Below are 17,151 nucleotides of genomic sequence, written 5' to 3' on the forward strand. Positions count from 1 at the left end.
TCTGTGACATGTTAAATCAAAATCAATAATTTTTATGAACAGTTTTTTCTATGAACTGATACGGGGGTTCTGAAGCGGTTAAGTTTTAGCTCCTAAATAAGCATCGGGAACTTACTGTAAAATATTTAATTAATAAATGTATTTTGACCTCATAAGATAGATACTACAGTGTCTGAAACTAGTCGCAAAGTATTTAAACTCTGCGCAATTTACTAAACTAACAATTGTATTTAACTAACTGATTAAACTAACCATATTTGATTCCTATTGAACGTCGTGGAACTTTGTGGATATAAGAACTAGCAGCAGGGCTATTTATCTTCCAAACAATATTTTTTTTATTATCTTTATTTAACAAGCTTTAATCACAATATGAATATGTCGCTCAGATACACACATACTTATAACTATTTTACACGCTAATACATAAATTTAGTAATTGAATAATTATATCTAGCTACAAATTTAAGGAGACTGATCCGAGGCGAAACTTATTTTATATAATTTGATGATAAGTTTTATTTCTTTCGCATGGGGGTTAGATAAAATACTGTTAATGTCAGCAAACGTTTTTAATATGTTGCTACACTCGGATAATCGGTAGGCTGCATTACGGGAACATTCCATCAATACATGCGTTAGGTCCTCTTCCAAACAATAATTCCACGATTTCACGCAGAACTATCATCAAATGCCCAATAACCAATTGACCTTAAACCCTATCCTCAGAACTAGCAGCCGCAGAATGTGACGCAGACAGCGGTCGCGGAGACAGTTCCCTGGCCTCCGAGCTGAAGGAGGAAGAACTGCCTGAGCACCTGGCGCCAGGTCGTGAGTTCACGTTCCGTGTCACCGTGCTGCAGGCGCACAGTGTTGCTACGGACTATGCGGACGTGTTCTGCCAGTTCAAGTAAGAAAAAAAAAGACGGGTTGCACTGGGGGAGTGCCGGCAGAAGTGAAAACTTGATTATTAACGTTGAGCATGTTTGATATTTTGGAATGGTATCCGTCTTACGCTTTTTCGATCAGGTCACGTGTCCTGACGCGAGTTTAAGATTTTATACCCATTACAGAAAAAGTGCTCAACGCCGCTAAAGAAGTTTTCACTTCAAAAATCGAAGAAAAATCCGCCAAATTATTTTAAGGATAACATATATTTGATCTATGAGATAGAGATCTCTGAAGTTTTTTACTTATTTCAATTAAACTTGCTATTGGTGCTCAACACAGTTCAAATTTCAATCAAACCTTCCCGATTCATGCTTAACCATTTTTAATTAGAAAAAGAGTTCACGTTAAAAGAAGGCTTCTTTGGAAATATAGACTATCTAGCAAAGATATTAACAAAGAACGTTTCAAATCATATACCTACTTATGGATTTGCTAAAATGATTAAGTGTACGTTTGAATTCGACGTAAATACATTCTAAGTTTAACTTGTACCTGAACTGTGCTTAAAGTACAGTTTCCAAGTATCCGGTAACTTAATTCTTATAAATTTTTTTTGATTTATAGTTTCCTGCATCGCAACGAAGACGCGTTCTCAACAGAGCCAGTTAAGAACGCCGGTAAAAACACGCCGCTTGGCTTCTATCATGTACAAAATGTAAGTTTAAATGCTGTTATGAATAAAATTATTGATAATATATATGTTTATTGATTGACAGAATTATTGTACTGTTGTCTTTTTTTCCTTATAGATTACTGTGCCCGTCACGAAATCATTCGTGGAATATATCAAGACGCAACCAATCGTATTTGAAGTGTTCGGACACTACCAGCAACATCCATTACACAAGGTATGCTATAAGTTAAAAAGTTAAAATATTTTTTTTGTAATTGCCCTTGTTTTGATATAAGTTCATGTTAAAAATTAACTGCAGAAAGTCACATTGCTTTATACCATAAAATGGTATGATAAAATTACTATTAAAACTGGTGTCTAAGTTTTAACAATGTTTGCTCAAGTGCACGATTGTCTGAGGACCTTCAATTTTGATATTCATACCTTTCTACATAAGTATATCGCAATGTTGTGGGGTGTATGCTTACTCCAGTCTGCCCGTGAAGCGGGCAGTTTGCGAAACTTCCACTTTGATATTATTTCTTCTCATTTACACAAGTGTGTGCGCAAGTTGCGGCGTGTGTTATTACAATCTGGCAATGGGGTGCAGGACGCGAAGCAGGACGGGCCGGCGGCGGGGCGCACCCCCCCGCGCCGCATGCTGCCGCCCTCCATCCCCATCTCGGCGCCCGTGCGGAGCCCCAAGTGGGGCGCCGCCAGTGTGGCCCCGCCCTGCTGCTCCTCGCACCTGCACTCGAAGCACGATCTGCTGGTCTGGTTCGAGATCTGCGAGCTCGCGCCTAGTGGGGAGTATGTGCCTGCGGTGAGTAATCTCCATTTCTTCCTTTTTTCTATCTCTTTCCATTCTAATTTTCTACTGTTATTATTACTAAATCTTTCTTTCAAATTTATATATACCTATAAAACTAAGTTAAATATGCACTACAGACATACAGGCAATTAACCAAATTTTGTATAAACATTTATTGAATACAATATTTGTTAATATTTCTTATCATCTGTTATGTCTTTTAATCAAACAAAACAATGAAACTTTTTATCAATAATTTATTTAAATACAACTAAGACAATTCCTTTCCCATCTCAAAAACACATTCAAATTCATTTATCCTGTATTTAGTGTTACATTTTACAACTTATTAGCCATATCAATTCACAAAATACATGAAATTACCCACAATATTCAATTTTACCAGGTATTTGAGCACAGTGACGAGCTGCCGTGCCGCGGCCTGTTCCTGCTCCACCAGGGCATACAGCGCCGTATTCGTATCACGATTCTACACGAGCCGTCGTCTGACTTGCAGTGGACAGATGTAAGGGAACTGGTTGTTGGTAAGTTTATTTTTTATTGATATACAATTTTGTGAAAAAAAAAGCAGATCTTAGGTTGCAGATTACATCAGAGAAAAGACTACTTTTTAATGAGCTTTTTGTAAATTATACTCAAATCAATTTTATTTCAATACTCAAAAGATGTTCAGGTAAAAATACTGCTATATTAAGTGCATATACGTAGTAAAAATCATATTATATGTGTATTGAACATTTTGTTCCTTTTAGGCCGTATCCGCAATACACCTGAGGCAAATGAAGATACAACAGATGGTGATGAAGACGGTGCTCTGTCTCTTGGCCTGTTCCCTGGAGAAAGACCTAATCTTGACGACCGAGCTGTGTTTAGGTAAGCAGATAGAAAAAAATATAATTTTTTTATATCTAATTTCAGAGATAGCAATTACTTTTTCATTTGACAAATAATTACTCGGTTCAATCTAATCAGCGATGGAAGAAATAAATTTACAAAAATTGACGTTTTGTGATGTGAATAAGATTGTAATGAGAAATACAATAATTGTCCTTTCTTTGATACATAATTATATGTATGATAACAGGTTCGAAGCCGCATGGGACAGCAGTCTTCACGGCTCGCCTCTGCTCAACCGAGTTAGCGCTAACGGCGAAGTCGTTTATATCACACTCAGCGCTTATCTTGAGGTGAGATTCGCTATGATATTATATGATTATAGTGTATTAGATATAAAGCTTGTTTTAAATTTCAGAGTTTGTCAAAAGTCAAACGCATCACTATTGTTCATGAAAAAAAAAATTTTTTTGAGCTTTTAATATGCCACGGCATCGTGTATCCACACTTTGTTTTTGTAGAAAGAAAATTGGGACAAAAATTAAGGGCCTGTTTTTAATACATCACTATAACGGGAATCGTAGGGCCTATCGATCCTATTCAGGCCGTAACATGTTTCACGAGACACCTTGTATATCCTTCCAGATCGAGAACTGCGGCCGGCCGGCCATAGTGACGAAGGACCTGTCAGTAGTGGTGGTGGGCAGAGAGGCTCGCACGGGCCGCTCGCTGCGGCGCGCGCTGTTCGGCTCGAAGGTTATTTGAATCTCTGTCATCATCGTTAATAAAATGTTTATAATTTATATTAAAATTTAACAAGCAAACTTAATGTAACCATTCACATGCCAGCTGAGACTGGCGAATTGTGTAGAACATGTTCTCTCATAACACGTATTACCACTTTTCTTGCGAATAAATTAATTTCATTTCATTTCAAGGCGGCGCGCGCAGACCGGCTCACCGGCGTGTACGAGCTGAGCCTGCACCGCGCGCTCGAGCCGGGTGAGTGCGTGTGTGTGTGTAGAGATACAAGCGACCGTCTGGCGCTGTGTTGCTCCAATGAGCACACATGCGAAGCACGCGCGTGCCTGTGTGTGTGTATATGTGTGCTGTAACTAGAGACCGTTTACGCTGTACACGTTGCCGTGAGTCGTACACGTGTGTGCGTGCGTGGGTGAGTGTGCGTGTGTAGCACGCAACTGGATACGCACGTGTGCGTGCAGAGCGGACATTTCAAACGGAATCCTACAAATATTATAAATGCGAAAGTTTGTGAGGATTGGTATATGTGTATGTATGTTTGTTACTCTTTCACGCAAATACTACTGAACCGATTACATGAAATTTAGCACACATATAGAGGGTAACTTGGATTAACACATAGGATAGGTTTTATCCCGGAGATCCCACGGGAACGCGGAACGCGGGCGAAGCCGCGGGCGGAAAGCTAGTGGAATATATTTTTAAGTGTGTGTGTGGTGGTAGGTTACACGCGGATCGCGGGCGAAGCTGCGAGCGGAAACTTAGTGGAAATTATTTTGAATTGTGTGGTGGTGGGCTGCAATTCGATTGGCTATCATCTTTTCAATTCATTATAGCATTATCAGTCGTTAATTCATTTGTTTGTCTACCATTACTAACTCTCGCTAATCCGTACAGGAGTACAACGCCGTCAACGCCGAGTACTTGACACTAGCGGCACGTACGTACGCGGCGAGGAGAACCTGCACGGTTGGCGGCCGCGCGGCGACTCACTTATATTCGACCACCAGGTATAGACTGACCACAGACTAACCACAGACTATACGTAGATATAGACCGGCTCACGTACCTGCAACAAGGGCAATGGAATTGGCCCCTAATTGGCTCCTTAACCCATTGAGCCCCAATGGGCCCGATCGGTCTCAGACACAATACATTTTCTATAGTGTCTGTGGTTCCGGGGCTAGACAGATTAATTGTGATGTGTGTAGGCATGGGGCAATTTAGAGAACAACTGAAATTGCTCCAAATTGTACCAATATCGCCCCTGAAGCAGGTACGTGAGTAGTTATAACTGTTGTGTTGACTTGTGCATGACGGATGCGTCGTTGTTACCATCATCACTCTGGCGCACCGGTTTAAATCGAACGTCGACGGTTGTGCCGATTCGTGCATGGCGGATAACCATCACCGATTTGAAAATCGAATGATGAACTATCGAATATAATAAAAGCGATTTGAAAATCGAATGATGAACTATCGAATATAATAAAAGCGATTTGAAAATCGAATCGAAGAGTTTTATTTATAATGTTGTTTTGGACTAAGGAAACTATTGAGCCGATTATTGTACAAAATTTGTTTAATGTCGCAAGTTTGGTGGCTCACGTTTTGTCCGAAAGCTAGTAGTGTTAGCGTTATTGGTTGCTATGCTATATATATATTTGTAGTGCGAAATGAATATGTCCAAATTAATGAATTGATACTTAAATTTTTCTTAAAGCGATTTGACGTGACAATGTCTAATCTTGTTTTTGAGTAAAAAAGAATATAGGTTAAAAAACCCGTCCTTTTAAAACTTATGTTATCAATATTTAATTTCCAACAAATTTTCATCAATATCGGAATTTCATTTCACTGTACGATAGTAGTTCTTAAATACCAGATAAACATGAACATACACTATGTTAACTTTCGAATCAAATTCTCGATTTGACACAAATTAATTCGCAATACTTTTTTATTCTTTTTAGTTCTTATTAAACGACGTTGTCACGTTCAAATACAATTAAATGGCTAAAAGCCTGATTGAATACTCTAACACTAGTAACGGCCATTAACGAAACCTTTTTCTCACTCGTACAGAAACGCATTTGGCGCAAAGTGATCTATCATTGGCCGCTGGAAGTTATCGATAGATTTCAGGTCCACAAATGTTTTCTTAGCTATTTAGTATGTGCGCAATCACTCACTCGATGTTCCTCTACCATTCATACTAAATAGCTATTGAAAGTTATTTGTGTACTGGCCCATATTTTGTCATTTTTTGTTTCACGTTCATATTAGTTACATGCTTGTAGTGTTGGGTTTTGTAGATCACTGATATGATTTGTACAGTTGGCTCTATATATTGTAAAGTTTATGTATGCTTGATATGGCTTGCTTTAGTTTTTCTTGCTTTGGAATGTGTTTGCTGTTTTGCTTTCAGGGATGTTAATTGATAATTCAGCACAGATAATATATTCTACGCACCTGTGGCTCTATGAGCATTTAAAGTTTACATAATATGTATCAAATAATAAGGGTCGCTATTCTATTGAGATTTGACATTATGTATTAACATGTAACATTCTTGCACTTTGCTAACACCTTTTGCATGATTGTCTTGCACTCAGTTTTTACACCTTTTTCAGTTTGGAGAGAATCGTGTAGTTTTCGTTAGTTTTAGTGCTGAAATTAAGTGTTGCTTAATAGAATTAAAATTTTAATGCAGAGGCAGAGTTATAAAGTAACATAAGTTATAAAGTTAGTTTTGTTATAGAAGAACAGATCATTGAGTCAATATATTATGTGTGTTGATTCCGTTACTTTTTAGACATAAAGTTTTAACATTTTGAACGAAAATTGCTTATCAATTTTTATTGGACGACATGAAGTTTCTATATAAAGTTTCTTAAGATACAGAAATTTGTGGTTAAATTAAATAATATTTTCCAGTGGGAATTGGAGAAAATGACCCGCCTCGAACAAGTCGGTCGTACGCGACACTTCCTCGCTCTGCGCGAGCGCTTGAGGCACGGACATGAGAACACCGTTGCACCTAATGACTTCACTAAAACTGAAAAGGTGGGTTGGAATGCATTTTAAATATTTAAGAGTATATTGTTATTAAAAAGAGTGTTTTTAGACACACTTGTACGTTTAAAAGGTTAGTTGAAATGTATTCTAAATATTTAAGAGCTTAGATTACAAAATAAAATACAGATGGAGCATGTCAATCATTCATCGCCCTTGTCAAAGAAAATACGAAATCAAAAACGAATACGTTCCTCCGCTAGTGCTATAGCGATTCTAGTGTCATGCAATACGTCAAAAGGGGTTTGATATTTTAGTAAAAAAATGCTGTCTTGTGATATTAAAACGCTGTAAAACTTGTTCCCGAAAACAAACAAAAAGATAAAACATCGTTTTACAGATTTTCTGTAGATTATTTGGCTTATTTAATTTTGTATACAAATAATAATTTTACAAATACGAAGGAATTCAAAACTTCAACGTATGCTGCCAGTATTTTGAAAATGAATTTGCCATTTTTAGGGGTAAAATGGTTAAAAGATATTCGGGGTAGTGCTGTTGGATTTTTCGATCGTGAATGTGATTATTTGTATAGTGCAATAAAAGTTCATGGTCATTATTAGATTATTTCAAAAAGCATTATACATTTTTTTGTTACTTTTATAAAAAGCGTCGTTTTCGCTTGCGATTTAATTCATGTGAACACATGATGGATATGATGAAAACAAAATGTCCCGCATTCACGACTAAAAACTACCGCTATTCGCATTCATATGTTTTGAAAAATAAAAACTTTTTTTAATGTAATTTATTTAATAAAAATTGAATAAAATTATTTTGTCCATGTATAACTTTAGTAGATAGGTGATAAAATAATTTTTACAATATTATAAAATAATATCAAAAACCCGAATTTATATTAAAATAAAAATTAAAACATGACTGCTAATAATTTATGTAGCTTACGTCACTACCACCACAGCTACCTTCATAATTCAGATGATTGCAATGACACCTCATAAGTCACAACTCAAAATCGACCCAACAGTTTATACTGCAGGGCGTGTCAAAGAAATATTATACATACATACCTACACTCGAAAAACATAACCCTCTTTCTTCCGTAGTCGGGGAAAATTTTGGGAAAATTTTCAATATCTGGTAACATAACACCCACACAGAAGCACCGTGTACGTACAGTGCAACGGCGAAATGACAGCACACATAGCTTTATGGAAATGACGATAAATTATTCGGTTTAGTTCGGCAACGCTCCATCTGTCTTTTATTTTGTAATCTAAGTTTAAGAGTAACTTGTAAACATTTACAGAAATATGTTCTTTTTTTTAATTTATCTAATGGGCGACCATGAGTAATTTTTTTAACAATATGTTCAACGCTTTTATTTGCCACGTTATTTATATAATAAATTGGTTATAAACTTGATTTCGACTGTTATTTTCAAAATAAGCCTCATTTAATTAAATACTAATTCTAAATGAAATATTATAAAATATGTAATACAAAATTGTTTCCATCTCCAGGAGGTATGCAACATGGCGGCCAAAGCTGCGTCGGAGAGCGCGCACGAGCTGCCCGAGCGCTGGGACATGACGCCGCGCGAGCGGGAACTCGCCACCAAGTTCGTCAAGCTTATACAGGGTGCGTATAAATGGAATATACAGATACAACCAGTAGGGTAACTTCATACAAACGTTGGAATGGCTCACGCACAAAAGCAAGCGTGTATACGATAATCTTAAGGGTTTAATGACAATTGACAGATATAAGAATACCCTTGCGATTCTCGTAGATTCTGTAGATTGTAGTGGCCTCTTTTTTACTAATGTGTTCTTTTCTTTCTCGAATTTTTGAATGTGGATAAATTGTGGGGATTTATTTGGCTCAATTTTTTGTGAAATAAAAAAAAATAAATGACAAGAGAGCTTTAAAATGTTCGTTTATATGTGGGAGTGGTTATAATGCTCATTTCTTGTTGGAATTTTTTTTTGTCTTCCTTGGTACGACCATGAAAGAAATCTTATTTGCAGGTTCGTGTTGCTAATTCGGTGTTTACCCCGATCCTAAACATGTCTTGTAATAGCATATATGGTAGATAGAAACAATGCATTAAAAATTTTGCTATACATTCTTCTTACTATCTCTTAGTTGCCAGTTTTTCGTTTCTTTCTAAATGTATTTAATATTATGGTTTCCAGGACGGATAGGCACAAACAAAGAAGTAGAGACAGCTGTATCCCCCGCTACGCCGGTGGACGAAGGCGTGTCCGCTGATATCTCGACACCAAGCCTGCTGTCCTCTATACACAGTGCTAGTAGCTTCGAGTGAGTATAATTATATATAATATAAGGGTAGGGAGATTAAATTGGTGAAGATTTATTTTGCAGATTGATATTTTGTTAAGGAAGGATTATATGACCTCTTTATGATTTATTTTATAACCAAAACAATTTTTTTTTACATTTTTTTTTGTAAAAATTTGTTGCAATATGAACTTCATAACTTGTTACTATAAAATTTGTGTTCAAACAGGCTCTATTTTATTATTCTCTATCGATCGCAAGTATTTCTCCCCAAATATACCTGGCTAAAATATATGTTATCTATGTTCACAAAACAAGTATGTTTATACAGTATGTTACTAATTTATGTGTATACAATATGCTACGAATGTGCGTGTATACAGTATGTTCACAAACGCACCTATATACAGGCTGTGCTCCCCGGAACGCGCGTTGCTCGAGAAGTCCATGTCTGGTTGGGGCTGCGGGCTCGGCGCGAGCGGGGCGCTGGCGGGCCCCAGCGGCGCGCTGTACGTGCCCGAGTGCGAGGAGGTGCGCGTGTCGGCCGCCGTGGCGCGCCGCGGGTACCTCAACGTGCTGCAGCACGGCACGCACGGCTGGAAGAAGCGCTGGCTGGTGAGTGCGGGGTTCGCACAGACCCCACATTAAAAGGGCATTGAAACTTTCTGGCATATCAAACCCGCCGCCATTTTGATTTTTTTTCAAAATCGCGGCGCACGATTAAAGTGGTATGTATGGATAGAGGATAAATAGACAAATAAAAAATGTCTAATAACATAGTACCCTAAAGCGTCACATTACCGAGATATTTGGAGGTAAATATTCACTTATGAGTACAACGACAAACACTAAAAATTGATTTATTACGTGTCTATATGCATAATATTATCTCCAAATAATCACTCCCATGTAGATTATTATTATTAACAGTTTATTGGAAGAAAGTAGGTAGATTCATTACATAAAAACATACATACATTACACAAAAATGTAAGTAATGTAATGAATACCTACTTTCTTCCTGTAATAATAATAATCTACCTGGGAGTGATTATTTGGAGATAATATTATGCATATAGACACGTAATAAGTCTATTTTTAGTGTTTGTCGTTGTACTCATAAGTGAATATTTACCTCCAAATATCTCGGTAATGTGACGCTTTAGGGTACTATGTTATGAGACATTTTTTGTTCGTCTATGTGTCCTCTATCCATACATACCACTTTGATCGTGCGCCGCGATTTTGAAAAAAAATCAAAATGGCGGCGGGTCGATATGCCAGCGTCCATACAAAAAGTTTCAAACCCCTTTTCTGCTATAACCTACATTTAATAATATTCAATATTATTCAAACTCAAACATTTATTTATTCAATTAGACTTCTTTTAGAAGCACTTTCGAATCGTCATTACATATTTTTAACAATTACCACCGATTCGGAAAGCAGTATCTATGGAGAAGAACCGGCAAGAATGAATAACACATTAAGCTAGGGTCCACATAGACTCCACATTTCATAATTTCTGGTATAACCTATTTCTGTCGTTGATGGGTAAATATTAATGCACCCCATTCGTACTGGATCAATACTTTAAAAATATACAAAAAAACATTACTTTCCCATGAGTTCCATCAATCCTTACAATTTTAAGCGTGACAAAAAATATGACTATCACAAAATCCTCCTCCCTGGTATTCATTTCAAAAAAATAATAACTACACGAATATCTAACTTTAATCAATTTATTACACATTATCAGGTGGTCCGTCGGCCATACGTGTTCATGTACCGTGACGAGCGTGACCCGATCGAACGTGCTCTAATCAACCTCGCGAATGCACACGTTGAGTACTCGGAGGACCAGGAGCAAATGGTCCGCATGCCTAACACTTTCAGGTTGGTTTCTTGTTAAATCTTTCAAAATAGTCTTCATCTTCATTATATTAATTTTAATCACCTCCATCCATAATATTTGTCACTATCTTCATTAATATATTCACAATAAATCATTATAACTCTCATTGTTTTGTTGCTATTTAGTTTTTTTAATCCTCTATACCCCAATTAAACAGTTTTTCATTCAATCATCATCATAATGAGAATCAAGAATCTTCATCAAAAGTTCATAATTATTACTTTTTATCTTAATCGTTAAGGTCAGTAGCTCATAGAAAATAAAAAATCCTTTACTAATAGAAACGACCGATTTATTTTTCACTGTTTTATAAATTATAAAAAAAAATCCTTATTCATAATTGCATTTAATATTCCAGTGTGGTGAGCAAGGAGCGTGGCTACTTGCTGCAAACACTCGGTGACAAGGAAGTACATGACTGGCTCTACGCCATCAACCCTCTACTCGCCGGACAGATAAGGTGAGCATTGATATTTGTCTAAATTGTTTTCTCTCATAAATGTCCTTTTCATTTATACTGTGGAAGGTATTCATATCTCCCAATGGCTGATGTGTTTGAAGTAATATTGGTTTCAAAGTTTTGTTTTGTTGATCGATTTCTGTGATTTTTTTTATAAAGTGAAGAAATTTATCATATTGCAAATAGTTATATTTATATCATGCTCAATATTCCCCTTTTTAGTAGTTTTCGTTTTTATGAGGAGTCGTATACGTGGGTTCAATTCCTATCAGCAATTTAATGGGTTTTTAACGATTCCTTTTAAATAATTGTAATAGTAGCTTCTAGAATAATTGCTTGTAGAATTTCTCATAAAATTGCTAACGTAGTTTAACATTTTAACAATTCCATAGACAATGGGGTATTTGCAATTGTATACTTTGTTCCCTATTAGTTTTTTCTACTTGTTTATTGAAATGTATCTTTTACTGTTTTATATTTAATTATTAATCTACTTAAAATCGTCACTAAAAATTTTACATTTACAAAAGTATACAGTGCACACACGCCATTGTCGCGCTAGCGTAAGCGATTGCGCACCTGGCTCGGCCCAAATCCAATATACACGCATAAAGGTGTGCGCGCACAGGTCGCGGTCAGGTCGGCGCGGTGGGGCCCCAGCGGGCCCCGGGGGTCCCGGGGGCCCCGAGGGTCCCGCACCCGGGGGCCTCGAAACGCTCGCCGCATGAGACACCCTCACAATGGAGTCTATCCTCGTTTTTTAAATACGCGCACAGGCCGGTCCGCGCGGTGCGTTCCGCTAGATATTGAGGCCGGCTCACACCACACGCGCACGCTTTCGTTCGCTGCGATATTGCGCTCGGGGATCGGATTATAGCCTCGCATACTTGGAAGGAGAAAGAGAATTCGTATTTTGGCTTGCGTTGATCGGACGCGGCGGTGGTGCCGCTTTTCGTATGGAAAGTGACACTCAACTTTCAGTTGAAAGGAACCGCCCGCGGTGTGTTTGTTGTGTGAATGTTGTCTAGAGAACGTCTCTTTTGATTAGTAGCGAACGAAAGCGGGGCGCCGAACGAATTTACGTGACTGGTTTGGTAGAATGAAGTTACCAAAGATTATTTGCTTATCACGAGTGAATGTCGTATTTTTTTGTGATTCGAAACTCCCTGTCCGCGTCAGCGAGGACATTTCGTATCTATCGATTGTTTAAAATAAGTTGTATAAATATAGTATAAATTATTTTAGCGCGACGGGGCGCTATATATCTCTGTTGACAGTATTAATTGATTGCATTTAATGCGAGATACGGTCTATTCTATAGTGATTATAGATGTATATGTTCTATGTTGCTTTGGTTGTTTGAGTCGACGAAGTGTGAGTTGGGACCAAACCGGTGCACTAAGGGAGAGGGTACGAGAGCTATTTACAGAGAGTTTGAGAACAATAATTGTATGTTTAGGGAAGCCCGGGAAAGGGCCGGCTTTAATATCTATCGCGGGACGCACACGTTTTATAAACTTTGAACTGTATTTGTAATCGATTTTAGACGAATATTGTTAGCGTTATTGTCTTTGCATCGATGTTGTTTACATTTCTCGCCAAATTTTTCTCATATCGTCAGTCTAATTAGAATCTGTAATTTTGAGATTTTTATTATTGTATTTAAGATATTGATACTTATAATACTGTAATCTCGTACTGGAATAAATAGTATAGATTTATAATTTGTGTCGACTTATGGTCGCGTTAAAACCGAAAGCAGGTGTTGGTAGTGAATGAATTGTGATAAATTAGGCCGACGATATTTATTGTTACTTATGAAGTTTATGTAGATTGTGTTTTAACTAGAGCATACTTAATAACGTAGATAATAATATTTTTAACGCTTAGTTGAGATGCGAATCATCAATTCGAATTATTTATCTGTGGTAGTCTTAGATTTTAGATATGCAAAGACTTTAATGACAACAAATATGCCAATCATGTTAACTTTATCTATTATGTATTATGTGCAATATAATGTTAATGGTCTTAAAGAGTTGCGCACAAAAGTATTATCCGGCGATGTCGAGTGGACTCCATTAATGTGAGATGAATTTACACGAAACAACATGTTACTAAAAGTATAGATTTTCTTCTAATGTTGCATACGTTATTGATGTAATTTAACTTGTATATACGTATGACCCGAATGGTAGAGGTAAAGTATATTTTGTGGCTCCGGGCCGATGCGATGTGGCGGTAGTCCTTGTGACGTCATACGTAACGTTTCTTTTCACTCTAGTATTGATTGTAAATACATTATTATAATATGTGTAGTTAAATGTAGTATATGCGTTTCAGGAGATTATAATTTTTGACCCTCTTTACGTGTCCAGTGAACATTTTAATTTTTATTTACGGATTATTGTTTATTTCTACTTTTATCATGTTAATTAAATTTGATTGTATAAAGTAGGTTAATGTAATATTATCGGCGTAGAAGTGATGGTTTTGTAACGGTTCAGTTCGGAAGTGTCCAACGTCACAAATCGTTCTGGAATATTCTAGTCATGTACGCGGCGTAGGAGTATTGCGTGATAGGGTAGGCCATAGTTACATATAAAATGATGCTGTGCATACAATCACATAGTAGTTTGTTAATAAATGTCTCGGTGTTACGTTGTACACTTATTGTAATCTACCCTCGCGCTACACATAGCTCTTTCCTTCGTTATATCAGATACAATTTATGTCATCGTAGTTAGATAAATGTATGTGACGGTAGATTTATTGTATTTCATTTCTCGTATCAAATATCAAAGTCCAAACGATTTTAATCTTGTTACAGCTTCGATTAATGTTGAGTAAACTCGTAATTGTCACTGTCCTATCGCTTCTAGGTGACTATTTTCAATCTATATATAAATTATTGAGCGTAATTTTAAGATCTATTTCATGAAAAATTTCGTAAGCTTAAGTGAATTTTGGTCGATGTAAATAAGTCTTTGAATACTTCGTTTATTATAAATGTGTTACAGTTATGAGTAAAATAATCGAATTGCTTTATATTTGTGTTTTGAATCCGATCACAGGCTTGCACATTGACTCGTAGACGAATACCCTGCTGAACACTAGAGTATCCAAATAAATTAGATTAAAATAAAATATATAGTCGTAAGGTCAAGAAGTATTATCCAAATTAGGCATGCTGTGTGTTATCTGAAACTTAATACGTTATTATTACATTGTCGTCAAATTGATTGGTACTTACTGTGGGCAGTTTTCGTTTCGGTGGGGACGTGTCGTCAACTACTTGGATACTTTTCTATCGACTACTATTGCTTTGAACAGCCCTAGCGATATAGCTGACTACATATTATAATCACTTCTGTATGTTCGTTAGATCTTGACGATATGTCTCGCGCACCTCTTGTCTAGAGATTATTTTACTAAATCTTAATTGTTTGCAAATGTGTAATTTGTTACGTTGATCATGACCATGCAATCGTCTTTTTACCTCATAATAATTTATGGATCTCAAATTGTTTTCTAATATTACGCGTTCTTTTCTAGTCATTTTTTATACATTCCAATGTTTCTCTTCTTTTCGAATGAACTAGGATAATGTATTTTGCATAGCAAAATGGTGTTTACGTAGTTAAATATAGCAGGAAATTTAAGATCACGGAAGTGCCGTGCGTTGGATGTAATATATTTTTATTATTTAGTTAGATTTCTTTTTTAAATAAGTTTTGCGGAGCTTCTTGTCTAATTGTATTTTTGAAATTTCGAAAGACCTTTTTAAATTAGATATAGCAGCTTAAGCTGGATTATATATATTTTTATAGAGTATACTCAAAAGCTATACTGTTATTTTTATAGAGTAGCGGATGATTAAGTTGACTGTTCTATGTACTTTATTTTGAAATATTTTGACGAGGCCGAAGTGCCGAAGGAGCTTTTGTTTAGTGCTTTTTATTCTCACGACGTGTTAGGAGGCTCCTTGTGATTCGATAGTGATTGTTGTTTGTTGGGCGAGAACGATATTTGAAATTATATATTCTATATATAATTTATGGATTTCATTCAATTTATGAAAATAAGAACAATGTAATAATTGGTAATATTACTTATTGCTCTAAATGTACTATCAAAATATATTATACACAGTGTTAAAGGTCATAAATAAAATGCTTTGAAAATTTCCATACCGTTGTTTTATTCTATCATCCCTGTTCCCGTTTCCTTAACTATAAGTAGAATAAGAGATGTAATCGAGTAAGAGAGTAATCAATATCTATGTACCTACCATTTAATATGATATTAGTTTGGTCATTTCTTTCAATTAATTTAGAAAGTGTAAACTATTATAAAGAGACAAAATATTGTTTATTTTTGAACGTAACATATAAACTCAACAACTACTAGATCGATTAAATTATTTTGGTATTAGTGAGCTATCTTATCTGTATAGTAAAAAAGGCTATTACCTAAAAAGGGCAATCTTTAAAAACCCCATTAAAACTAATCCAAGTTGGCAAAAATAGCCATAAAATAAAGCTAAGATGATTTTATAATATGTATCTAGTGCACATACTAGATACATATTATAAAATCATCGCCTCTCTGTCTGCCTGTTCGAATTAACTAAACCGATTTCCATCATATATTCGACAATGACGGGTAACTGAGTTCTCGAGGAAAGTTTTAAATTTAATATATGATTGAGAAAATTTATTGAGATAATTATAATATAATATATGGTGGAATCTTATATACCTATACCTACAGAAAAGTCCATAAAAGCATTAGTCTATATCTTAAGTAAGTGGAAAGCTGTTTACACAAATATGTTGATAATCTTTACATTTTAAATACATTTCATGAATATAATTTTTGCTCTGAACACTGTGCAAATACAATAAAATGGAAAAATGCGCAATCTCGAAAACTGAGATTCGACTTGGCCGTCCCGCTGCATGTGACAAATTCGGACATATGGCGCTGTTAGTGTCAATTTCCTAATAAAACACTCCTTAAATCGTGTCTTATATTTCCTTATTACATTACATTTTTAATATTATAAATGCAAAAGTGTGTATGTTTGTTTCTCTTTCTTTCGTATTGCAACATTTGTGATTTTTATACGGGGAAAGTTAGGTCGCTAGAGAGCAACATAGGATACTTTTTATCGTAAAAATCACATTCCTTCGGGAAGGTCCATTATGAATTTATGATGCACATTTGAATCACCGCGAAATATATAAATACCGAAAGATGGCGCTAGATTAAAAATATAACAAGCATGACCATTGCTGTTTTCTTTATTACCAGGATCGACGCCACGGGTCGAAAGCTATTTTTTTAATATTAAATTTCATTGAGTGTCAGTAAATGATGTGCGTAAGAGTTACAACATAAACGAAACATATAATTATAACTATAACTAGCTGTGCCCC

General features: G+C 36.0%; 1 protein-coding gene across 8 annotated transcripts in view; it reads left to right on the forward strand.

Annotated features, from left to right (window-relative positions):
* Positions 1-15,898, forward strand: part of unc-104 (kinesin family member unc-104) — a 73,712-nt gene extending 57,814 nt beyond the window's left edge. For 7 of the 8 annotated variants that reach the window (XM_089705513.1, XM_089705519.1, XM_089705516.1 and 4 more), the window contains 17 exons: positions 730-910; positions 1,516-1,606; positions 1,701-1,799; positions 2,175-2,387; positions 2,782-2,920; positions 3,149-3,269; positions 3,481-3,583; positions 3,876-3,986; positions 4,169-4,232; positions 4,890-5,002; positions 6,930-7,058; positions 8,552-8,669; positions 9,227-9,353; positions 9,743-9,947; positions 11,095-11,231; positions 11,609-11,710; positions 12,325-15,898. In XM_089705513.1, coding sequence (XP_089561639.1) covers positions 730-910; positions 1,516-1,606; positions 1,701-1,799; positions 2,175-2,387; positions 2,782-2,920; positions 3,149-3,269; positions 3,481-3,583; positions 3,876-3,986; positions 4,169-4,232; positions 4,890-5,002; positions 6,930-7,058; positions 8,552-8,669; positions 9,227-9,353; positions 9,743-9,947; positions 11,095-11,231; positions 11,609-11,710; positions 12,325-12,520 — 2,249 coding nt within the window. In that variant the 3' untranslated portion in view covers positions 12,521-15,898. The remainder of the gene's footprint in view (positions 1-729; positions 911-1,515; positions 1,607-1,700; positions 1,800-2,174; positions 2,388-2,781; positions 2,921-3,148; positions 3,270-3,480; positions 3,584-3,875; positions 3,987-4,168; positions 4,233-4,889; positions 5,003-6,929; positions 7,059-8,551; positions 8,670-9,226; positions 9,354-9,742; positions 9,948-11,094; positions 11,232-11,608; positions 11,711-12,324) is intronic. The other variant, XM_089705518.1, reaches the window with a different exon arrangement.
* The last annotated feature ends 1,253 nt before the right edge of the window (positions 15,899-17,151 follow it).

This window comes from Colias philodice, chromosome 17 (genome assembly GCF_061535455.1).
Source record: "Colias philodice isolate Cphi_HAF_F1 chromosome 17, ilColPhil1 Martin Lab GWU primary, whole genome shotgun sequence".
Taxonomy (NCBI): domain Eukaryota; kingdom Metazoa; phylum Arthropoda; class Insecta; order Lepidoptera; family Pieridae; genus Colias; species Colias philodice.